Source organism: Pelodiscus sinensis, chromosome 2 (assembly GCF_052426305.1).
Source record: "Pelodiscus sinensis isolate ZL-2025 chromosome 2, ASM5242630v1, whole genome shotgun sequence".
NCBI classification, from domain to species: domain Eukaryota; kingdom Metazoa; phylum Chordata; order Testudines; family Trionychidae; genus Pelodiscus; species Pelodiscus sinensis.
Window position 1 is genome coordinate 82,970,059 of NC_143053.1, and position 25,788 is coordinate 82,995,846.

General features: G+C 41.0%; 1 protein-coding gene across 1 annotated transcript in view; it reads left to right on the plus strand.

Moving 5' to 3' along the window:
• SMCHD1 (structural maintenance of chromosomes flexible hinge domain containing 1) overlaps positions 1 to 25,788 on the plus strand; it is a 192,988-nt gene that overhangs the window by 92,315 nt on the left and 74,885 nt on the right. The window contains exons 25-32 of the mRNA XM_075920925.2: positions 2,388 to 2,615; positions 4,337 to 4,485; positions 7,680 to 7,768; positions 12,868 to 12,986; positions 17,379 to 17,546; positions 18,608 to 18,733; positions 21,200 to 21,279; positions 23,217 to 23,374. Coding sequence (XP_075777040.2) covers positions 2,388 to 2,615; positions 4,337 to 4,485; positions 7,680 to 7,768; positions 12,868 to 12,986; positions 17,379 to 17,546; positions 18,608 to 18,733; positions 21,200 to 21,279; positions 23,217 to 23,374 — 1,117 coding nt within the window. The remainder of the gene's footprint in view (positions 1 to 2,387; positions 2,616 to 4,336; positions 4,486 to 7,679; positions 7,769 to 12,867; positions 12,987 to 17,378; positions 17,547 to 18,607; positions 18,734 to 21,199; positions 21,280 to 23,216; positions 23,375 to 25,788) is intronic.

The following is a 25,788-nucleotide window of genomic DNA, read 5'->3' on the forward strand; positions in this document are numbered from 1 at the left end:
GGCCATATCAAGCAGGGAGTCTGCCTTAGCCGTGTTGTACTGCCAAACTAATAATCTTAAAGGCTGGATTAAAAGTCTTAATAGGCTGTATACGGCCCACGAGGCATAGTTTGCTCACCCCTGCTCCAGGGTAATCCTTTGCTTCCTGGGTATGTATGTATATACCAATCCTGAAGAGAAAGTATCATAAGCAACCCTGCAAGCCTTCTATCACCAGACCATTTAAGCGTCACAATCCAAATTACAGAGGATGCAGAAATGGAGATATAATGCCCAGTACACTTCCTCTGCAACTACCAAACTCTCTATCCCACCTCTTCTATCATAATATACTTTTGACAGGACACTAAGGAACTGTAACGTAAACCAGCGTACATGGAAATGCCACCGAACTTAGAGAAACACTTCAGTGGATGCCTAGCACAATTTTTTCGTAATTGAGAGCAATAACAATGAACAGCAGGTCCTTCCTTTAGCTCAGTACAGGTTCATCTGATGATAGCTGTCAGCACTTGTCACGCTCCAGTGAGTAGCTTCTTGATCTTTAGTTTTACTTTTTCTTTAAGAACTTGATTGGAAGGTGACTGGGTGAGTAAAGATCTTAATTAGAATTTTCCCACTGGTAGTAAGGTTCAACAGAACCTTAATTTTAGTACAGGTTGGATCTCTCTGGTCTGGCATCCTCTAAACCCAAGTGGTCCCGAACAAGGGTGTTGGCTGGACCACAGGAAATCAATTCTGGACCCTCTACTGATGGACTCTGGTCTCTCCGGGGTCTGTCAGCAGATGCGGTGGGCTCTTCTCCTCACCTATGAGCACTGCTGCTGGCCAAAGACTCTGACCCTGCCTGTTGGGCTACACGCCCCTTGCCATTGGGCTCCTTGCCCCGATTGGGCTGCATGTGTCTGGCTGCTGGATAGCACTGCTGCCTCAGCCTCCAGACTCAGTGCTCCAGTCAGGCTCTGCACTCCCCCGGCCGCTGGACAGCACCACTGCTCTGGCCAAACTCTTTGTCCCAGCTGGGCTCTACACGCTGCTGCCCCAGCTGTCAGGATCCCAGTTGCTGGGCTCGCTGCTCTGGCTGGGCTCCTCGCTCCCAGCCGCTGGTCAGTGTTGCCGCCACAGCCACCAAGCTACCTACCCCCAGCGGAGCTCTGCTCCCTGGCCCACGGATGTTGCTGGACCAGAGATCCCCAAACCAGAGAGGTTCAATCTGTAATTTCAGTACCTGCCAAGCCACCTTTCAAACCCCCTATTTAGCTGTCTCATGCATCACCTAACTATGAAGGTTGCTTTTTTTTATTGCATCATCTTGGTCAGGTAAGCTGGACTCTTTGCGCTGTATTTCATAAATATAGGATCTCGCTATGATTACATCTATAATTCAAGCTTACGGTAGTTTCAGAAGTTCACATAAACAGGCTATCCACTTACCTTTGTTCTTTCCAAAATACCACATCTTCAGCACAGAGACTTCATTCTTTCAGCATTAGATGAGCTTTGGTATTTTACCTACAGAGAAGAAAACAGATCAGAAGGTCATCTAGACTGTCTTGTGCCATAGCGGGACTAGCCTGAGGACAAGCATTTTTCTACAAGTGTATCTCCAGCTGTATCCTACATTTTTAAGTAGGAGGCCCACCTTTTTCCCCCACTGAACTACTGTCTCACTATACAGGAGCAAGGCAGCAGCCTTGGTGGCATCACTTCTAGAAGTACCTGTGCTTGATATATGCAAGGCACCCATGTGGAGCTTGAGCCACACATTCTGAGCAATGCATATTGGTCCAAGCCTCCTGCACTGATGAATCCTTTGAGACAGTGGTTCTACAAGCACCATTGTCTCCTGGATCCTCTGACCTTCCTTCTGTTTCCATACTGTTTGTCAGTCATTCACAATGGAATACGCATGAGGCACAGTACTTGATGAAGAAAGGGCAGTTACCTTTATAATTGCAGGTTTTTGAGATGTGATGTCCCTATCACTGTCCTCTTTGTCTGCTGTTTTGTCTCCTCTATGATTCAGAGTAAGGAGAGGAATTGGAGAAGCCTAGATATACACTGCATCTTATACTCACAGCACAGGGAGAGCAAGGGCACAGGTGCAGACCAATGGACTTTACTGACTAGAATTCTTTGATCTCAGGAGCAGCCCACAGTGGAATACTGTAAGGGATTATGCATCTCAAAGTATTTCTCTGTTTCCTAATAGGATCTAGCTAGATCCCTGTATGGTTGCTTCACCTAGATTTTAGATGTTGTAGGAAGGATATGGGATCCTTGGATCTGAACTGGTCAGATTAGTCCTTTACATAGTACTTAGTCTGGTACAAGTATTTATTTCATGTCTTCTTTATGTTGCATTAAATGTGTTTTGCCATTCATAGAGTTGTAAAGATGTGCCACCAGTGGAAAAGACTATTAAATTGCTCCCCAGTAGTCAAGTTGCAAGACTACAGATTTTTAGTGTGGAAGGACAAAAGGCTATTCAAATCAAGCATCAGGATGAAATTAACTGGATTGCAGGGGATGTCATGCACAATCTTATCTTTCAAATGTATGATGAAGGAGAACGAGAGATCATCATAACTTCAGCTCTAGCAGAAAAAATTAAGGTGGGTATTTTAGAAGAATCTTTATGATGAATTCAAAGTAGATGGAACACAGAAGAAACAATCAAAAATGTACTGGCTTGTTTACAAGGGGTTTATTCTCTCTTTTTTTAAAAATAAGGTGCATGAGCAACATTCCAACTGAGAGTCTCATGATATACTGACATAACATTAAAACTCCCTTGGCTGATCCTTGTCAGCAGATACACATTACTGGACCGCAAAGTTGAAGAGTAGATATTTTGGCGTGGTTGGAGCCTGGAACTCCCTTACTGCATGATCCCAGAGCCTGGACTCCAGCTCAGTCCTGAATGTCTACACTGCACTTTTATAGTCCCACAACCCCAAGCCTCAATCAACTGACAAGCCAACCCTGGGTGTTTTATTGTAGAATTCATAACCTCACCTGGAGCACTGTAAAAACATGGAAATGTTACTTTTCTCATTTAATAAGATTGTTTGATACCAAATTTTTAAAAAAAGTTAAAATAATGTCCATAGGGGGTAAATACACTTAGGGTATATCTAGATTACATCCCTCTGTAAACAGAGGATGTAAATTAGGCATACTGAAATTGCTAATGACGCGGGGATTTAAATATCCCACGCTTCATTAGCATAAAAATGGCCGCCGCTTTTTGTCACCACGGAACTTTGGCGACGAAAAGCAGCAGTCTAGACGCGGTTCTGTTGCTCACTAAAGCCTTTGACGACAGATCCCTTATGCCTTGTACAACGAGGTATACAGTATCTGTCATCAAAGGCTTTAGTGAGCGACAGATCCGCTTCTAGACTGCCGCTTTTTGTCACCAAAGCTCCATGGCGACAAAAAGCGGTGGCCATTTTTATGCTAATGAAGCGTGGGATATTTAAATCCCCGCTTAATTAGCAATTTCAGTATGTCTAATTTACATCCCTCTGGTGCCAGAGGGATGTAGTCTAGACATATCCTTAATGACCAGCTTGTTGAATTGAGTAAGACATGCATAATATGCATCATATTTGATTACCATTAATGTATTATGTAACCCATTTTATTAATTAATGTATGGCTTTCTTGTCCTCAAGTCTATTGAAATTTAGTATGAATCCTGCCTGAGTAAAAATTGCAGAACAGGCCCCTTTTTTGTTCAAAACATCTTTTGTAGTAATATGCATTATGAAAAGTAGGTTAACATTTTCAAACTCTTTTTTAAATAAAGATATGCCTCCTCCAATGCAAAACTTCCTCAACTCTTCATAGCCACCCTGCAGTATAACCTGTTAATCCCAGCAATACCTGTTTCAAACCCACAATCTTGGCTTCTGGGGCTCTCCCAACATTGAGTAGCCTAGTCAGATTTATGTCAAGCCTAATTACTCCATGAAGCACTTACATTCCCGTATGGTTTTTCCTCCTATATACAGATGTAGGGCTTTATACCAAGGCAGAGCTCCATTGAATTGATTCACCTTTTGTCTTGGTAACGTTCCATAGCATTGGGACTCTGTTAATGTGGCATTTAGGCAATCAGAAAGGCTGAATGTCAGTTCTCTTCAAAGTAAACTTCAGTATTCAGGAAACCTAGGTTGGTGTTGGAAAAATTCAAGGGTTTAATGCATAAGGCTACTGCTGTGTACATTTTTACATATACAGTTCAGTCTTGAAAACCATAATGTGTATGTACAAATAAAGGATGAACATTGACTAGCTAGTGGTTAGTTAATAAATAATTTGGTTTTAGGTTAACTGGACACCCAGGATTAACAAAGAACATCTGATTCAGGGACTACTGCCAGATGTCAAAGTACCAACATCTGTAAAAGATGTGCGTTATTGCCTAATTGCATTCCATGATGAGCATGTATCTTTGGAGAGTTCATTTACAGTCAGGTCTGTTCTTTTAAAACACACTTTTATTGATAATGCTTATTGTAAAGGGTTGTAATACTGTTTTAAAAATAAAAAATTAGTGTCTTTTCTATAAAAAGAAAACAAATGAAATTTATGTGGTGAAAGAAATTATACTTTCTAAAGGATGAAATAGGCTATCCAATGGCAAAAATGATAATTTCAGAGAAAGAACAGTATGTGAAGAAAAGCATGTGTATGTACATAACCTGATGTTCACCTGTGAATATAAATCCATTTTAAGGGAGGATGTGGATGAAAAATATTGCTAGGATTTAGTTGCCTGTGTAACAGGATTGTTGAAAAGCATTGACCTCTTGTTACTGATTATAACAAGAGGGAGATACTAGCATGAGTGCAGAGCAAATTATTACAGGTATCAAACAATTGGAAGCAATAATTATTAAATATGTAACCTACTTTCAGCATCTATACAACTTCATGGCTTAAAAGCAGTGTACAAATATTAACTAAAAATAATATTTGCAAGGTAGATTTGCATCAATTAGACCAGGTTTCCCAACCTATGGTTCAGGACCCAAAAATGGGTCGCCATTTCAAAAGGGTCACCAATAGTTGCTCCCGGTGGCTCTGCCTCCCCTCCTCCCCCCGTTTTTGAATTGCCTTGGGTCACCAAATCTTCTTGAATTGTCAAAATGAGTCCCCATCGGGAAAAGGTTGGGAACCGCAGAATTAGATGTTCTCAAAATCCACAAAAGACAAAATGGTAACCAACACTGAAGGAACAAGACTGTACAAACTTACTTAGAGGGAATATATTTTGATTTTCATTAGATATCCACCTCCATTCTTCTTTAGGAGAGCGGTTTTTAAAAAACAAAATAATTGTTGCTGAAACAAAACAGAACAACAGAGAGATCATCTTTATTTGATTTTTTTTTTTTTTAATCTGATAAGGTGATTCTTCTGTCTTCCTCTTGATAGAAACTTTAACTGCTTGTATTTAGGAAACTGATTCAAGCACATTTATTTATAAAATAGGTTTATCTTTGCATCTGAAAAAAATATTTTTGTCAGACTTGGGTGTGAACATTACCAAACTAGACTCTTCACATAGTAGGCATTAAATGCTTGTGCCAAATGAGCTGGCTGTTTGGAGTCCAAAGACTTATTTGATGCCCATACAACGTTAATATTACTTTTTTTCTCCCTCGGTCTCCTCTAGATGGACCCAAGGACTAGCTTAGGAACAAGGCTTAATACCCCGAGAAGAATGTATGCAGTGTTCTTTTAGCTGTTTCAGTCCCAGGATATTAGAGAGATAAGATGACTAGTGTAGTATCTTTTATTGGACCAACCTTTGTTGGTGACGGAGACAAACTTTTGAATGACCTAGAGCTCTTTCTCAGCTAAATACAGCCTTTACCTTGAACGATCCAATTAGAATATATACTAATGATTTATACTAAACTATATGTTCTGCTCAGCCTTGTGTTTTGCTGTGAAACCCTAAGTACCTTTCCCAGACCAGAGGAAGAGTTCTGGGTAGCTTGAAAGCTTATCACTTTCACCAGAAGAAGTTGGTTCGATTAAAAAATATTATCTCACCTATAAGGATGTTAAGTATAGAGTAATTTACTGATCAAATAGTCAGTGCATTTTTGCATTGACTATTCAATTAATCGATAGGGCGCGTCCGCCTTTGAAGCATAGCAGTAGCCCTAAAGCTGTTGCTACACATCAAAGGCAAAACCACCGAAGGCCGGGGTTAACTGGGGACTCCTCCGCTGACCTATGGCTCTGTGCGGTGCTACCAGGGTCAGCTGGGGAGTCCCCAGTTGATTCCAGGCTTCAAGTGGCACTGCCGCTTTGAAATGCCATGAGGAACCTGACACTGGGCTCCCCAAGACATTAAAAGCGGCGCACCGCATGGAGCAGCTGACCCCAGGCTCCATGTGGTGCTGCCACTTTGAAGGTACCCCCTTCTCCCTTCCTCCCCCCCCATGCTTCCTCTACCTGATAGAGGCAGCAAGGGTGGGAGAAGCGACTAGTCGACTATCTGAAAAGCATTTGCTTATAGGTTAGGGTGTGTCTAGACTACCTAGTTTTGTCGACAAAAGTGGACTTTTGTCGACAAAACAATACCAGCGTCTACACTACCGCGGAGTTCTGTCGACATAACGTCGACAGAACTCCGCGGTTTTGTCGACGCTGGTATACCTCATTTTACGAGGCAAAACACCTTCTGTCGACAGAGTTCTGTCGACAGAAGGTGTTATTACCTGTAACGTTGCGTCCAGACTACGGAGTTCTGTCGACAAAGCGGCTTGCTTTGTCGACAGAACTCCATGTGTCTGGATGCAAATTGTCGACGGAAGTTTTGTCGACAGTATCTGTCGACAAAACTTCCGTCGACAAAACACGGTAGTCTAGACGTACCCTTAGTCAACTAGTCCTTCATATCCCTACTCACCTACCCTATCTCTCTAAGAATAATCAATCCTAAACAGAGTAGACAACGCTTAATCTGATCATTGACATGGCCTCATTTAGAACATAGCTTGAGTGCTGATTCCTTCAGCTGTTCATAGTCAGACAATGCCCATGGAAGACAAACATCCTCTCACTAACTATTTGTGCTACGATTATACATACTATACATTTATAAGAAATACCTCAGTCCAACATCATTGGTTCAGTCAAAATGCACTGAAGGAAAATCTGGTCTGCATGCCTTTCTTTATGGATGAAATTTTGATATCTTTGCCTATGTATATCAAGACACATAATCACAATCCAGATTTTAATGGATTTTATAACTAGAAAAATATTTTAAAATTTACATCTCTACACTTTATTAGGTCCTAATCTGGTTACAATTACTGTTCCAGATTGAAGAGCAGAAACAGAATTCAGTCTGGTTACAAAACACAATTAACAATCTCATTTGTACTAAATATTGATAGACAGATTAGCAGAAAAATAAGTTTTAACCAGGCTCCCTTACATTTTATTATACGTACAGTGTTCACATTGGTTGCGAATTAAGTGAAAATTCAAAAGTTCATCAATTATTAAATCAAATGTAAACACTTAGCCCCACAGTATATGCAAGGATATAATTTTGAAACTCCAATTGTTATTAGTTATTTTTGTTAAGTATGTTTGAAATAAGTTTACATGAAGAACTACAAGTCAATTGTATGTCAATTTAGACCACTTCCTGATGAGCCAAAACACATTAAATGCAAATTAAAAGGACCAAATACATTACAGATGGGTGAAGAGCTACAAAGTGAAATCGGTGAGTACCTAAGACTCCTATGCTTTATTGTGGAGTTTTTCTTATCTCTAATATTGCATTCTCTCGTTATCAGTACAAACTGCATGTGGCAGAAATTCTGGTGTACGTTGTCCAATAAAAATAGGCAGCTACAGTTTTAAATAAACTATTCCCTACTAAGATTTTAATCACATTTCATATTGAAAAAATTAGTACTACAAATATCTTCTATAAGACAAAACCCACAAGTAAATCCAAATTCCCATTCCTCCCTCTAGAGCTCAGATCATCAAGAAGATTTTTTTATTCTTCAAGTGATTGTTCATGTGCATTCCTTTATATATGTGCATGCACCCTGTGCATGATCGTCAGAAAGCTTTTCACAGGTGTTACCCAACGGGTCTTCTGTGGCATTGCAATATATACTCCTGCTGACCCTACCTCCACTTCAGTTCCTTCGTTCCGCCAGTGATGGTCGTTGGAGCTTCTAACTTCTTTCTTCACAGATAGGTAGTCCCTAGCATAACATTCCTTGGCTGTTTTTGTTGTGTAGATTAGTGGTTTTCTTCAAGTTACTTAGAGAAGCTAGTTTTAAGGCAATTCCTCCACCTATTGTTTGTTCTTCTGGGGCATTGTTTCAAGCAGCACCTTTCCTGGACGGCAATGGTCTTGATGGCACTGACAACACCACCTTCTGCACCAGTGTTCACGGTGCCAGTAGTGTTGATGCAGCAGTCATGCTTTGCACCGAGCACAGCATCACTGGCTCTGGCACTGACTATGGCTCTGCCAACTGTTCTGGCACTGGCATCCTCCAGCACCATCCTTCCTTTAATGTCCATGCCCGCTTGCCTCGGTACTGCTCTCTGGCACCATTTGCATCAACCCCGTTTGCGTCCATATCGGAGTATATTGTGGAGACAGAGTCCCTCATTTCCAGGAGCTTGCAGCACTGTTCTAGCTCTCAGCACCACTCCCAAGAGACTGCCCTCTCTGACTGCCTCAGTGGTACCTTTGACAAGGGTCCCGCCTTCTGCCTCATTGGTGACCCCAACCCCACCTCCCATGCAGACCCAAGGAGGCAGGAGACATAAGCTCTGGTGGTCGCCCAACTGATGATCCCTCTTCCCAAACCCCAGCTGGCAGGGGATGTGGTCAGAGCAGGCAGGCCAGGATGACCCTGTTTCCATTCTGGCCTCTTTCTTGTCATCACCTGATGAAGCCATGGCAGGTACCACCCTGTCACCATCCTCTATGGACTCTAGAGCCCACCAGGCACTGCCAAGGCACATGACCCAAAGCCTCAACCTCCCAGCAGAAGGAGGTAGTCGAAGAGTCCTACCCTGTCATGAATGTTATTTCGCCCGAGGTTCTTTTGGGGTGGTCTCTGATCTAGTCAATCCAGATGACCACTGAAGTACTCTGGCAGACCCCGGCCTCCATTGCACCCATGGCCAAGGGGGTACAGAGGTGGTATTTTGTGTCACAGAAAGGGGTATGAGCATCTGTATACCCACCCTCAGCCAGGCTCATTGGTGGTGGATGCAGTTACAGCACCAACAGCTTGGTCCTGCCCCAAAAAATAAGGTCTCCGAGATGCTGGACCTGTTTGGGTGGAAGGTCTGTTTAATTAGGAGGCTTCAGCTGCGGGTCTTGAACCAGCAAGAGCTGCTCTGTCTGTATTCATTTAACTCCTAGAATGCCCTCTCCCACTTGGCAGGGGTCTCAGCATTGCTGCAGGAGGACCGCACAATCCCTAAGATGGTCCTGCAGGTGGCTATGGATTCTGTGGCCTCGGCAGTGTGCTCGATGGCCATGATCCTAGCAATGAGATACAACTCATGGCTGCATGTGTCCAGTCTCCCAGAGGGGGTACAGTGCATAATTCAAGACCTGCTGTTCAATGGACAGGCCTGTTTGCTGAAAACACAGACTCCCAACTGCACAGTCTCACAGACTCCAGGGTTACCCTGAAGTCCTTAGGTATTCACACCCCAGGTCCTCAGCGTTGCCATGTTAGGTTGCATCAGCCATCCTGGTTTTATCCTGGGCCCCCTAAACAGGACTCGGATTCCACAGGGGCCACCTGAATAATGGGATGTGGTCTCATCATTTCTCTTCTACCCAAGGGCAAGGTTACTTTAAACAGTTGCCGGAGCCCAAGCCTAACTTTTGAAGGTGTGCGGAAGGGCGGAATCTCGACTCAGTCTCCTTCCTTTGGGAGCAGGGATATATATGCAATTGCATGGGGCATCACCACAGGGGGGCACCACAGCCAAACTGACTGGTACCACTAGGGAAAAGTGGTACATGATCATGCATATGGTGCACACACACACACATATTGGAATGGACATGAGCAATGCATTTCGAAGAACAGTTACTAAAAGTAAGTAACTATTCTATTTGTTATGCTGTTTAAAAAATCCTAATATGATATTATTTCAGGCCTTATTTCAGAAATCTGATCATCTCTATATTGACATCTGAGTAGCTATCCTAGATTGAGATGTGCTGGAACAAATTAATAAACAGTAATAAGCAGGACTCGCCAAACTGCAGCGAGTCCCGCTTGCCAGCCGTGCTGTCCAGCAATCCGCACATGCGCAGATCGTTCTGCGCATGCGCAGATCGCCTGAACCCGGCTCTTCCGGGTTGCAGTCTACTCGCCACGGGCGAGTAGATTGCATTATTTGTCGAGCCCTGGTAATAAGTCACTAGGGCTAGATGGCATTTACCCAAGAGTTCTGAAGGAACTCAAATGTGAAATTGCAGAACTAGTAACTGTAGTCGCTAACCTTTCATTTAAATCCACTTCTTTAGCAAATGACTGGAGGATCGCTAATGTGGCACCAATTTGTAAAAAGGGCTTTGGGTATGATTATGGCAATTACAGGCTGGTAAACCTGATTTTGGTACTGAGCAAAGTAGTTGAAACTAGAGTGAATAGCAGTATTGTCAGACACATAGATGAACATAATTTGGGGAGGGGAGGAGAGTCAACGCGGTTTTTGTAAAGGGAAATCATGCCTCACCAATCTACTAGAATTATTTGAGGAGGGTCAACAAACATGGACAAGGGGATACAATGGGTATAATGTACTTACATTTTCAGAAAATCTTTGACAAGGATCTTCACCAAATCTCTTAAGCAAAGTAAGATACCTTGGGATAAGAGAGAGAGCCTCCTTGTGGATTGGTAAAAGATAGGCAACAAAAGGTAGTTATAAATGGGCAGTTTTCAGAATGGAGAAATGTGTAAATAGTGGTGTTCCCTAAGGGTCTGTTCTGGAACCAGTTCTATTCAACATATTCATAAATGGTATGGAAAAAAGGATAATCAGGAAGGTGCAAAATTGGTAGATGACACAAAATTACAATGATAGGTAAATCTCAGGCAGACTATGAAGAGCTACAAAAAGATCTATCAAAACTGAGTGACGGAGCAACAAAATTGCAGATGTAATTTAATTGTGATAAATGCGAAGTCATGCACACTGGAAAACATAACCCAACTTATAAGTATAAAACCGTGGTGACCAATCGGTTCAGAAGCAGTAGCCACTATAGGATGACTAGCCACACTCAAGTGGCCAAAGAACCACATGTGGCTAGCTTGTTAGATACCGTGGATATAAAATGAAGTCTAAATTAGCTGTTAGAACACAAGAAAGAGATCTTGGAATTATTATTAATCGTTCTCCAAAAAGATCCATGCAATATGCAGCCATAGTCAAAAAAAGAATGTTGGAAATAATTAAGAAAGGGATAGATAGATATCGTATAACCTCTATATAAATTCATGGTATGCCCACATCTTGAATACTGCATGTACATGTGGTCGCCATATCTCAAAAAAGATATATTGGATACAGTTGAGGAAATGGTAACAAAATTTGTAAGGGATATGGAATGGCTTTCTGAGGAGAAATTAATAAGACTAAGAGGTTTTCAGCTTGAAAAAGAGACTACTAAGGGGAATATGACTGAGATCTATAAAATCTTGACTGGTGTAGAGAAAGAAGATAAGGAAAAACTATAGTGATAGAGATGCAGCTGTGTTAGTCTGATTTAGCTGAAACAAAAGAACTATGTAGCACTTTAAAGACTAACAAGATGGTTTATTAGGTGATGAGCTTTCATAGGCCAGACCCACTTCCTCAGATCAATATGTGGAAGAAAATCAGCACAACCATATATACCAAAGTGATACAAGCCAAAGAATCAATGCACACAAAACAGACATAAGACTCTCTCACAGAGAGAAAGCTGTTGCTTGCCATTTCAGCCAGACTGACCATTCCCTCATTGACCTTAAAACATGCATATTGCTACCAAGAGACTTTAAACTCCAGGCTTCAATGAGAAGCTTCAGAATTGTCATTCATGCTTAAATATAACACTTTATGTATGGGTTTAAACAAAAACTCTAATTATCTCAGCCATTACAAAGATAGCTTCCCCAATTATCACCCCTAATTTCATTACCTCACAGAAACTTCCCCTATTATCACCCCTATATCATTACCTCACAGACACTAACCTTCCTCCCTCACCCCCACTCTGTTCTAAAATTTGATTTGTCAATTTCACATGCGTTCATTTTTTTTAGTAGCACTTAGTGAAATAATACATTGTGGTGATTTTTCAGCGGATTGAGAGGTGTGCAAGTAGTTTAACTGCATGTGTAAAGGACCACAACATGGTCTGAAAAGTATAAGATAATACTTAACTAGCTTCTAGAAATTAAAAATATTAGGAGTATTTTGTGGCAGTATAAAAATATATCTTGAAATAAAACTGTTTAATTTGAAGCAAGAAAAATAGGCAAAAGACAGTTGATGGCGGTGCTTTAATGTATTCTCAAAAGAATTTCAATATTAAGAAGACTTTTGTTTTTATTCTGTGTCAAGTTAAGAGATGATTTACTGCTAAAGGTTTGGGGGGGAGGAGAAGTCTTGTCAGGTATAGCCATTGTAAATTAATATTTTTTCCACTATTTTCCACTTTTATATAGATTTTATACCTATAATGTACATTCATGCTTTGTCTTATTAAAGAAGACGTGCAGCTATAGATTTATTTATTTTTTGAAAAATAAGAACTTTTCTTTTTAATAGATGTGATGGTTACAGACCAATATGGGAATCAGATTCAGACACTCACGGCCTCTTGCATAAATTCCTTAGGAGTTTCAGGGAATGGGCTGGATAAGTCAAATTTGAAAACTACTTGGCAGGTAGGTACTCATAAATGCTTTCTAAGATGTCCTACACTATGTTGTTGCCAGCATGTAGCAATTAATCATAGGTAACTCACACAAGTCAAAAAAATTGTCATTTAAAAAAAATAATTGCACTGCTAAAAATAGAATACTAATTGAAATTTATTAAATATTGTGAAGATTTTCTGTGTTTTGAAAGATATTGATTTCAGTAATAACAAAATACAAAGTATAAGGTACTCGTTTTATTATTTATACTGTAAAAAAGGAATACAAAATAGCATTTTTCAGACCACCTCATACCAATATTGTAGTGCAAGGATTCCCAAACTTTGTCACCGGGGACCATTAAATCCATTCACAAGCTTTGGGAGGACTGGTAACATTTATTTGCATATTCATTAAGCAAATGATGACTATGCGAATAAATTGTTTCTGGTCCTCCCAAAGCCTCCAGTGCCAACTTTAGCCCGCAGAAAAGTCAGTTGGAGCCACACAAGTGAGATACAAAAACACAACCCCTCTAAACCCCTCAAACCTCACTAATGTGGCCTCAACTGTGCTTGTGGGTGCTGGGACAGAGTTTTGGGGAAGGGTGCCAATGAGTGCTGGGGCAAGGCAGAGGGTGCTTGTGCATGCTGGGGCAGGGTACTTGTTGGGCCTGGGGGGGGGAGGGGGGAGGGACCTATTCCTTGGGCCTTGGCAGCTACAGGATCCCCAGAAGTGCACGGGCTGCTCCCCTGTCCCCCAGACAGTGGTGCAGTACCTGACATGCTGGTCCATTGCACGCCTGATGCCTTCCTGTGTGGGGGGCAGGGGGAGTCCCAGTCCTGGACTACGCCAGCCCCAACCGGTCGGGCAGTGCGCATGCATTGTTCCTCCACTCCCTACGGCAGCACGCGCCACCCGAGCAGCCAGAGCTGACACAGTCCCAGATCCTCACCCACTCCCCCACACCCAGGAAGGCAGCAGGGGAACAAAGTCCCCAGTGCGTGATGGACCTGTGTTTTAGGTACCACACCGGCTGTTGGGGCAGGAGGGAGAGCAGCCCGCACACTTCTGGGACCTGGTGAGCAGCTGCAGAACTGCCCCCGACCCCGCAGGAAGCCCGCGCTATCTCCGTGGTCCCTGGAGGTAGCATCAGTACGGCTTGCATCTTGGGGCTTGGGGGCAGCGAGGCGAGTTCTCTTGCAAAAAATTTTCTGAGGCCCGGTATTTTTTTTTCCATGGACCGGTACCGGGCTGCAGACCACAGTTTGAGAAATTCTGTTGTAGTGCAATCTCATAATGAAGTGTAACTTAGAAATGTAGAGTTCTTGATACAACCCTACACTCATAAATAAAACAGTGTGAAACTTTAGAGCCTACATGTTCACTCAGTCCTTCATATTCAATAAATCATTTTGACAAACAAGTTTATTTACATTTACAGATGATAATATTTCCTGTTTACAGTTTCATCTGAATGTGAGAACAGGCTTTTGTTTGTCACTTTTGTAACCAGCATTGCAAGGTCTTTACGTGCCAGATATGTTTCCCTTCATGTTTGGCCACCATTTCAGAGGACATGCTTCCTTGCTGATGATTCTTGTTAAAAGAAAATAGTTAAATTACATTTGTGTTTGAACTCCTTGGTGGAGATCATTGTATATCTCATATTCTATTTCACCTGTATTCTGCCATGTATTTCATGTTATATCAGACATGAATGATGACCCACCACATAGTATGTTTTAAGAATACTTTCACTACAGTTTTGACAAAATGCAAAGAAGGCACCAATGTGAGATTTCTAAAAATAGCTATCCCACTTGACCCAAGATTTAAGAATAAGTGCCATCCAAAATCTGTGAAATGAAGGTGTGGAACACAGTTTCAGAAGTCTTTAGAGTTATACTCCAATGCAGAAACTACAGAAGTCGAACCACGAAAAAAGAAAATCGGCCTTCTTCTGGTGCTATCTGTCTTAGATGGTGAAAATGAACATGCGTTGGTCTGCTCTGCTTTGAATCTTTATCTAGCAGAACCCATGATGTGTGGATGCATGGCCTCTGGAATGGTGGTTGAGACATGAAGGGACACATGAACCTTTAGTGAATATGGCATGTAAATATCTTGACACAAGCTATAACAGTGTCGTGCAAATGCCTACCCTCACTTTCAGTGACATTGTAAACCAGAAGCAGGCAGCATTCTCTCTGAGTGATTGGCTGAGAAAAAGCTAGGACTGGTTGGACTTTTAGGTCTAAAGTTTTACATTGTTTTCTTTTTCACTGCATTTATTTTTTGTACATAATTCTGTATTTGTACGTTTAACTTTCATGATAAAGAGATTGTTCTTCAGTACTAGTACTATTTGAATTGACACACATTATTATGGACTGTTGTGTGATTATGCACAAATATAATTACATAAAAATGTCTAGTGGTGCATATAAAGTTCCTCTAAATCAGTTCTTCAGAAAACTAAACTATGAAACAAAAATTCCCTTTTGTTTCTTAGCAATAAACTGATAACTCATTTTGCCTGAAGTTAAAATATATCCATTATTACCTGCTCAATAGTCTTTCTCTCTCCAAGTTGGTGTTGTCTAAAACAATTTTAGCAGGTGTATGCTTGTAGCAGTTCAGTTTCTTTGTGTGTTCAATCCTTTCTCGGTAGACTGACTAAATGTTGTGACCTCTCAGAGAGGGTAGCAAGTTAGTCTGTATCTGCAAAAATGAGGAGTCCTGTGGCACCTGAAAGACTAGCAGATTTATTTGGGCATAAGTTTTCGTGGGTAAAAACTATAGATGAAGTGGTTTTTAGCCATGAAAGCTTATGCCCAAATAAATCTTAGTCTTTGAGGTGGCACAAGACTCCTTGTTGTGTTTAAATATTGAGATTTTTTTCAACTCTTAGTATCATTTTCACGTTCTCTGTTTTTCCTTTAAAATGTTTTGCTTTTCTCCAGCTGATTTTAATTAAAACATTTTTCCTCAGTTTCTAACATAAAGGCACACAATCTTGCTACACCGACTTTGTCAGATTCAACTTAATTTGATTTTCAGTGGCAAACATCAAAAATAAGGAGATGGGGATATTTTACACTGTACCTTTCAATTATGTTACAGGAATTCCCTATTTTGTGAGGCTCCACTGTCCTAAATAATTGGATTAAGGAGCTTTTAGCATTTATTTTCATACACAGTAGCTGTTCTATAGTTATGTTTGAATAAATTGATATCTTCAGTCTGCTTCTCATTTGTAAGGGTTCGGACAATAAAGTCAAGTGGCTGATTTTGAATTCTATCTTTGGCAGTTTAATTTAGTATATGTTCTAGGGATGTAAAATTTCAATTATTTGGTAATTTAATAATCTATGCAATTTGCATCAACTAATCAATTAGCAGGGCTAATTGATTAGTTGATGCAAATTGCATAGATTATTAAACAGTCCCCTGCTGGCCCCAAGCTCTCCACAGTGTATCAAAGCAGCAGCGCTGTGTGTGGAGTCCGGGGTCAGCTGGGCCCCTGCTGAGCCCGAGCTCAATGCTGCACTACCACTTTGAAACGCTGCATGCAGCCTGGGTCCCCAGCTGGCCCCAGGCTGCACGCGGTGTTCCAAAGCAGCAGCGCCATGTGATGTGAAGCATGGGGTCTGGCCCCAGGATCCACATGGCATTGCCGCTTTGTAGCACCCCCTTCACTTCCCCCTTTTGCTGCCTCTTTCTGATAGAGGGAGCAAGGGAGGGAGGCGACCAGTCAACTAGCCTGTCGACTATCTGATAAGCCTTTGCTTATCGGATTGTCAACTACTCCTTCACATCCCTAGTACGTTCAAATTTGATTTTAACATAACCTTTCAGTAGTCAGCTCCTTCGTTTATTTTGAAGAGGAATAAGCTATCTTTTTTTTTTTTTTTTTTATGCTCAGTTGTCATGCTAAGACCAGTAAATATATATTGTGCCTGGGCTCAAGGTTCCCTGTAAGCTACGGGACAGCATGGTCCTGCAGCTATCTGCTTAATCAGCCCTGGCTAGACGAGGCTGATTAAGCAGCTATGGGGCCCTGCTATCCTGCAGCTTAGAGGGAATCTTGTCTGGGCTTATAAATTTTTGACATTTTTCATGGTTGAGTTCTTATATGATCTGTGCTTAGGTATCATGGCATAAAAATAACTATGAAAATAGATGTTTTAAGAAGGTGTAGAATAATATTCAAATCAGTCTTTCATTTGCTGATCACAAAATCCCTTGACATTTTTTAACAGATCAAACATTGTAATATCTTTGTCTTTTTGTTGTACATTTTGTAATAAAATCACATCAAATACATATGCTAAGTCACGTTTTTAGATCTGAAAAAAGAAGGAATTACATTTTGTTTTGGTTTTACTAATAAATTGGTATGTTTGTGTTTAATAGGAAAGTACACAAACCATGACAGTCAAAGGTATTAAGTTTAATCCTGGTCCTCCCGGAAGCAAAGAATTATGTTTTGCTTGGCGTGAATTTTCTGATTTTCTCAGGGTAAATTTGACTTCGGGACCTCCAGTTAAACTACATCTTATGGATTGGCCAGAATTAGAGGAGGTAAGTCAACTTCTTTTGGTTCTGATCCAAAGGGTTTAATACCATCTTTTTATATTTCTAGACTTTTTGAAATATAGGGAACAAAAATGAAACTTGTTGAGTTTTTCTTTCAATATAACATATTCAGTGTTCTTGAAAGTTTATAGAACAAGACTATCTACCAGAAAATATAGTACAGATAGAATCAGTTCAAGCTTCCTCAGTTCCCTTATTTATATGAATGCCTGTGACCATGCAGTCATTTTATGTGCAGTAGATTACCAGATGAGTCACAATCAGTTGGTTTTTAAATGCAGAATTTATTTTAAAAGTTTGCTTTCTCAAATCTGAATTTTACAATATTTTGTAATAGTAATTCACTAGGCATTTTAAACTGTTTTACTCTCATACTCCTCTTCCTTAGTCTACAAGAAGTGAACTGTTGGAGACACTCTAGCATTATCACAGTGGTTTCCATGACTAAACTCAAGCAAGCTTGAGAAGCAAGGTGTAAAGGTTCTGCCTTTGGCAGTAGAAGTTGGTAGTTCATCCCTCTTCTATTTCTAGCTTTTATTTCTAATATGCTGGTTTTTAAAGGTAACAGAAACATATCCCTTGCCATTATGTGCTTGCCATCTAAAGGGAAGAGATGGAAAGCAGGAAAAAGAATGCAGCATTCAGGTAGAAAGAATGTGGTAATGATTAGCATTACGTGTATTAATACTATCAGAACATTGGGTTATTTCTTTTTTTACATATTAAATGAGAACTAAGAAGGAAACTGATGTGGAAAGGCAAAGCAAAAGAATTAGGGATTGTGACTGAAACAGTGAATACGTTTTTTTAAATTGAATATAAGATCTGAGTGTAGTTAGGATAATATTAGGCAGGTTACTCTTGCTGCAGCTCTGTTGAAGGCAGTAAAAAAAAGCTTTATCATAGGCAGCCAACTTTAGGAGGCAGCTGATGTTCCTCATCTTCCTAGGCCATAATCTGTTGGGAGAAGAAGGGTAGTTCTTGCACACACACCAGTAATGATTGTCTGACACATTCCATTAAATATATATTTGTATCTTTTTCAGCCTATTGCAGTAATTAATGGCAGAGAACTGCAGAAGCCTCTAATAATTCAACTATGTGATCAGTGGGAAAATCCATCTCCTGAACCAAATGTCAAAATCAGTATCCTAAAGTCTAGCAACTTAAAGGTAAAGTGAAATTTTAGAAGATGTCCTGGCATCTTTTATGTAGCAAAGCTTATAAATATCATCTACCAAGCCATAGCTGCATCACCTCCCTATATATTTCTAGTTTCTCCTTTTTAAAATTATATTGCTAAATTTTAAAGTATAATTGTGAATGTATCAGCCAACTAACATAATCTTTTACATTAGTAACATATAATAAATAATAACAAAAATTCATCTGATTCCTCAGTTTTTTTCTTTTAAACTAAAATTAAGTGCTGTAATAAAACTAATAATTTATGCTATTTATATGTAACTTTTCTTTAACTTTCCCTAAGCCTTTATCTGAACCTTCTCCATTGTCCTTCCATTTCTTCTTTTTGCTACTCTTACTTAGTTTTCAGGTTCATAGTAATCTACCAAATGAACCATACTATTAATTCCATTCTTTGTAGTATGGTTCTTAGTCTCCTTATTTAGTATTTCCCAAACTGTGGTCCATGGAAAACTGTCTTGTGGGCTGCAAAAAGCTGGCAGTCTTTGTAATTCTGACTTCCCTTCTTGTTTCCTGTCTTGTTTCCTGTCTTGTTTCCCTGTCCTAATGCTGAGATAAAGGCGCTTTGCAGTGAAGATCAAATGGAAATGAGAGAGATAGCTTAGGTGTATGTCATCAATTGCTGTTGTTGCCACCAGGATATTATGGAAATATATGTGTAAGATGGCCTTCACAATTGCAAATGGAGGTGGTTTGTGAGATGGTCTCTATTAAAAGGTGGAAAAGTTGAACAGCCCTGATTTTTTTGTCTATTTTTGTCCAGTTCCTTTTCTGTTCACCTGTGGAGACATTGTTAACTTTCTCCTAGCCTAAACAATTTCCAAACTATTATCCTTTCACTGAATTTTAAAGTTGCCAATTGATTGGGCCCAATTATTAATTTTGATGGTTTAAATTAATGCTTCTGCTTTACTCAAATTATCCTTTCATTAAAACTATATCCTACACACAACAATATTTGCAATACGTATTACAATTAAGACACACAAGACAAACTTGGACAGAACACAAACTTATTATGTCATGACACAGAACCATGTTTTTTTGTTGTTGGTTGTTGTTTTTCTTCAGCTGGCACCAGCGCTTTCTGATGATCTGAAAGACAAGAAAATATTTCTACCCCCGTCGAGGTGGCCATTATAACTTAAAATACTGCCTAAGATCTGTTAGGGGAATCGGTTACAGCTAGTTCCTTACCACTTCCATGGGCGAGTGAGCTACAACTTTACGAGAACAAGAGCGCTTCATCGGTACTCGTGACCTTCCACTCCCTCAAATTACCTCTAGAGTTGCTAGCCCTCCCCAACAGTGGCATGCCTCAGTTTCCCTCTTGTACTACAGATCAGGCTTAATGTGTGAAGCTATAATGCTTCTCCTTAGCACAAGGTGTTGGTTAGTTATTGTTCCAGCAAGCAAAAAGCTTTTCTTTTCCTGAAAAGAATCATATACAGTGTTACTTATTAAGACTGTAGTAATAATAATATTGACATTAAATTTTGTTAAATGGGCGCTTATAAATATTTTGCTTGTATTTGGACAATTTACTTGAGGGGACAGATGTTTTTTATATTCCTTTGAAATATCCAGGCAGCCTGTATTCACATATAATGTTGGATTTGAAAGCAAGCTAAAAGTGTTATCAACTCAGCCTTGAACAGAGACACAGTGAAGTTTCAGGGCTTGGATTCTTAAAACAAAGATTTGTTTTCTTAAAGAGTAAATTTAACCTTAAGGATTGAATGTATAGATTTCATTCTTTTCTTTTTGAATATTAAAAATGTGTTTAATATAGCTTTTGCTTGAATATAAGATGTTCTTTTTGTGATGCACAACATCTCTCCTAATTCATTACAAATAGGTGATTCCTCGTCTATGGAATTTGGACATGGTCCAGTGTTGAAGAATAGTGCAGAATAAAACTATACTCTTCAGCTCAGGCCACCGGAAATGTTGCCTTTTTTGGCAGAACTAGTGTACTGGAGATTCTGTATCAGCTTCAGATTAATTTAAAATTGGAGCTTTATACTGAAATAAATGTGGAAATTACTAATGCAGTCACTGCAGTGTATCCTCTGTTAATTATTCAGACTTACTTCAGTTTATGTTGTTTCCAAAGTTTTAAATGTGTGCTGCATAATTTTGTATTGAAAAGTTATAGGCATCACAGATGCTAAATGAGACAATAAGATTCTGAGAATCTTAAGCTAGTCGAGGATATTCCAGAACCTGTGAAAATTTACATTAAATCATAAGAGTCAGGAGAGGTACACTATAAATGATTAGGTGAATTGTCAGTACAAGGAAAGGGATTGAATTGAAATAGTGTGATAGAAAAGGGAAAAACTATATTTTTGGTTTAATTTAAGAATTGACACTACTTGTCTGTCATTAAAAGAAAAATATTTCTTGACAACTTTCAATTCTATTGACAGATCACTCCATCAATCCAACAACATAAAACAGATGAAAATGGTAGGGTTAATCTGGGAGTAATTAGCATTAATGCACCCAGGTAAGTAATGAAAAGGTATAGACAAAAATTAACTTTTGATAACTCTCTTAACTGGTCCCAAACAAGGAAATTTGCCAGACCAGGGAGGTCCCCTGCCACTGGCTTCCAGCTTCCTGCTGGCTCCGCTTCCAGTGCCAGTTGGCCCTCCTCCTTCAGCTTCCCGAGCCCCAGGGCTCCCATCCTGCCACTGGCCTCCCTGCCCTTGGGCTCTCTGGTCCAGGAACATGAATGTTGCTGGATCACAGATGATGTTGGACCAGAAAGTCCCGATTTAGGGAGGTACAACCTGTAATATATTTTTAAAGATGAGAAATCCCGGTCTACATTAGGTACTATATGGTGGTAGATACTTTTAAGTTAATTAGCTATATGTTTGCTAACGTTGTCTAAACACTTTTTAATAGAATACTCCATAGGTCTGCCAAGAGACGCTGTTGTTCTTGTTTTCAGGATTTTTTGTAGACATGGAATGCACGCTTAACCACCATGTAACACCTAACATTTTATTTGCATATTTATTTACATAATGAATATGTAATAAATATGCAAATAAAATGTTACTGGTCCACCAAAAGCCCTGGCCCCTTGCCTAACTCCTAGAGCCTCCCACCTTTCTACTACCTCCAGCACCAGCCACTGACCCTATAGTCTCCTGCAACCAATCCCCCTATACCAGCCTCCTTCCCTCAGTGCCATCCCCCATCCCAAATGCCTCCCATCCCTTAGAGCCCCCATCACCAGACATCCCAGTGCCAACTTCTTGTTTCCAGAGCTCCACTGCACCCACTCCACCCCCTGAGCTGGCCCTAGTGCCAGCCCTATATCCCCTAAATTAGCCCCAGAGCCACCCACTACTAGCCCCACCCCCAGAACCCCAAGTGCCAGCCCCCCTCCCAGGATGGCCCCGTGCCAAGACCCTGCTTCTTAGAGCCCTTCACCCCCAAAGCACCCCAATACTAGCCCACCCCCAGAGCCTGTCCCGCCCCCCTCACCTAGCCCTGCACTACCTCCCAGGTGCCAGCTGAGCGCTGCTGCCTGGGGTGCAGCTGCTCTAAGGTGGCTGTGCCAGGCTATTCACAGCCCTCCTGCCATGTAGCAAAGCACTCTTCCACTGCCGGTAAGAGACCCTGCCTGCTTGGCTTAGAGGCGGGGCAGGACATGCCTCTCCCAACAGCCACAGTGGGAGCGGTGTGCCACAAGCCACAGCCCCCAGAGCCACGGCAGCCGAGCAACATTTGACCTGTAGTTGGAAACGGCTGGTCCAAATGATCTAAACTATGCTAGAAGTGAGATTGTAAAAAAAGGCATTGAGAATTGGTCAAAATGGTGGAATATTAAAGCAAATGTACATGCAAATAACTACAAAGTTAGTTGTGAGAACATCTTAAACTTTAGGCATTTCTTGACTTGTGAAATTTCTAACCTTTCATTAATACAGGTTGAACCTCTCTAGTCCAGAACACTCTGGTCCGGAAACATCCTTCGTCCGGAATGATTTTAGTTAGTTGGATGTCCACTTTTTGTGGGTGTGGCCAAGTTTCCTGCAATCCCATAAATTTTGTTTACAGTCCTAGTTCACAGTGTTCTGAGCTGTTATTTAGCTCTAATTTACCCCTAAAATGTTCTTTAACAGAACAGAAAGAAGTGAAAATGTTGGTAATGCTGCTTGACAATATTGACCTCCTGTGGTCTGGAAAATTCTCTGGTTTGGAGCTGGTCAGATCCGGACTAGAGAGGTTCAACCTGTACATTTTTGCCTTTACTGTAATTTTGATATTGATAATAGAGCATGTATGTGGGGAGGAGAAAATTGTAAACTCTAAAAGCCAAATAAGTCACAGGTACCTTTATTAAGATTCATTTAAAAATCTTTTTGAAAAACTGCTATTAACTTATTGTATTATAACAGTTTGTGTTATGATTGTTGTATATTTCAGGGGAGAGCATACTTTACAGCTTAAAGCCTCTTACAACAGGAACATATTAGATTGCCTCATTATCAAGTTTAATGTCCTGCCTGACCCAGAGAAACCTGTGTGTTTGAATGTTAAGTATGACAAAAATGCTGCTTTTGCAGCAGGAAGTACCTTCCCTGGTGAGTAGCTCTATTCAGTTTTTTAAAAAATTTAGAAAACTGTCCAAATACATTCTGGCTTTTGATGTTTGTAAAAATTGATTTGTGTGATTTATTTCAGTGGTGATCAGTATTTTCATACATCACGTTTATCCAATATTCCGTAATGCCTGACTGGCAAAAAGAACTTTGCCATCAGCATTTTGGCTTTACTGATCGAGAAACAAGAGGCAAATATGTGACATGAGTGAAAGAAGTTCCAGTGTTGCCCTTTTTACCCAGTTTTTTCTTCACGCCTGCAAAAAGCGTGGAGGAGAAGAGATGCTTTCGTCATCCTGTCCCTCTCAGTCTTACTCCACTTTCTTTTCCTTTGCAACTAAAAACCATTTAGAAGTAAATCCATATTTTTTGTGTCCAAACTGGCTCAATCCATCTCTAAACAAAAAAAAAGCTCCAGCGTATGTTCTCAGTTTTAGGGTATAATCTAGACTGGTATCTTCTATTTCCACTCATCCCAAGAATGTTCCTGTGATTCCTTTCCAGTTATATATTTGATATAAAAGGGCCTAGAGATTCATAACCACCTCAGAGGGCTAAAGGGGAGCATCATGTGGGGAGAGAAGCTATCCCATCACAAGAATGAAAATCCTTTGCCTTAAAGTTAAAAGAATGGAAAAGTGCTATAAAGCCTAGGAAAACAGCCAAGAGGCAATCTACAGCTGCACATTCTTTTACCTGTTGTAGGTTGTCCCTCTCATTAGAGGAAACATTTTAATCAGACAAAATACCTGATTCATAAATAGAAAGAATCACTCTTTCAGATGTTTGAGACCATGAAGAGGAAAATGTTGGTCACCATAGCTGAGATTAGCCCCTAAGATTGGCACAAGGTAATAGCCATGGCATCCCCAGCCTCACTACCACCACCACATTGAGATATCTCTCTGTTGGCTGTTCTGGGTGCCTAGAACCAACACACCTGCACTGCTAGGGAATGGCACATGAGCATTTTTGTGGGTTTCCTTTGAGGGATGTTAGCGTGTAATTGAATAGTCGTGTAACTGCATCAAATTTTAGTAGTGACAAAACTATTAAGTAGTCTCCGGAGGCAGAGCTGGCAGCCAGTGCACTCCTGGCCTTGCTCTCGGGGAGCCCCCTGCAGCCATGAGCTGCTTATCAGAAACAGCAGCATGGGGCAGGAGGTGGAAGCCGGTTTAAAAACCAGCTACCTGCACAGACCAGCTCCCTGCTGCTCTATGGGATGCACACACGCATGCAGCAGCAGCGTGGGAGAGGCAGGTGTCATTGGCTCCTGCCTCCTTCTCTCCCGCCTGTTCCCCTCACCCTCTGTGCTGCTGCCTCTCTATCAGAGTTGACAAAATTAACCAATAACCCCAGGCTTATTGGTTAATAGTGTAGTCATCTACACATAAACATACTTAGTTTCCTTTACCTCCCCCTCCATCATTTTTCTCCATGGAGGCAAATCCGTGGGGAATATGAATTATGTGCATTCACAGTGGCACAGAAAACCCCCTCAGGAATAAATTACCTGAAAATTTCCTTGTTTGATGTTTGTACATAATTTTTCGTTAAACCAAAATTCTGAATAGATCTTGTTTATTCAAAAGAAATATTTAGAATTAGTGGTCACTTTTTCATAAATTAACATTTGTCCGCAGAGGTTTATTCATAAAGTCTTCGTATTCAGTGCAACTCTCTAATTGTTGTGTTCAAAAGTGGCCACTGTCTGTCTTATCCAATGAGCATGAAACCTCAGGGAAGATAGTGGCCCCCATGTGGCCAGAAGATTAAGAGGATTCTATGAGGAAAATGTGAATGTAGTTATTTTTAAGGTTGTGTGGTATCCACTGTGCCTAAGTGCCCCCTGACTGTCCTCATCTAGCCCCTCTCAGGGCAAGTTACAGTCTGTATGGGTTGCTCATCATTGGCATTGGGGTTATCTCTACTGCCCCGCTTACCCAGGCTGCTTGTAATCCGCCTCCGAACCCTGGGCCTTGCCACCGGCCCCTAGCCAGGGGGAGTCTTGGCTGGCCCTCTCCCAACCCTAGCTGGCTATCCCCCGCTGGTCTCCCTCCTGGGAGCTCCTGCTTCCTCTGCAGTCAGCCCTTCACCGGCTCCCCCCACTAAGCAAACTGTGCTTTTCTATATAGCTGCCGGCTGGGCCCTCACTCGCCCTAATGGCTTCAGCTGGCCTCTCCAAGCCAACTGTGCTGCACTAGATAGCTGGCAGTTGGCTTCAGCTGGCCTCTCTGTTCCCAGCCCCGGCTCAGGGCCTGCGTCCTGGTCTTAAAGGGCCAGTGCAGGGCAAGCTCCCTGTCACAAATGGTAATTGAAGAATCTAACATTATACCCATAATTCTTAGGAATAAAAATTGTGTTACACTAAGAAACTTACCTAAAGGACCCATATT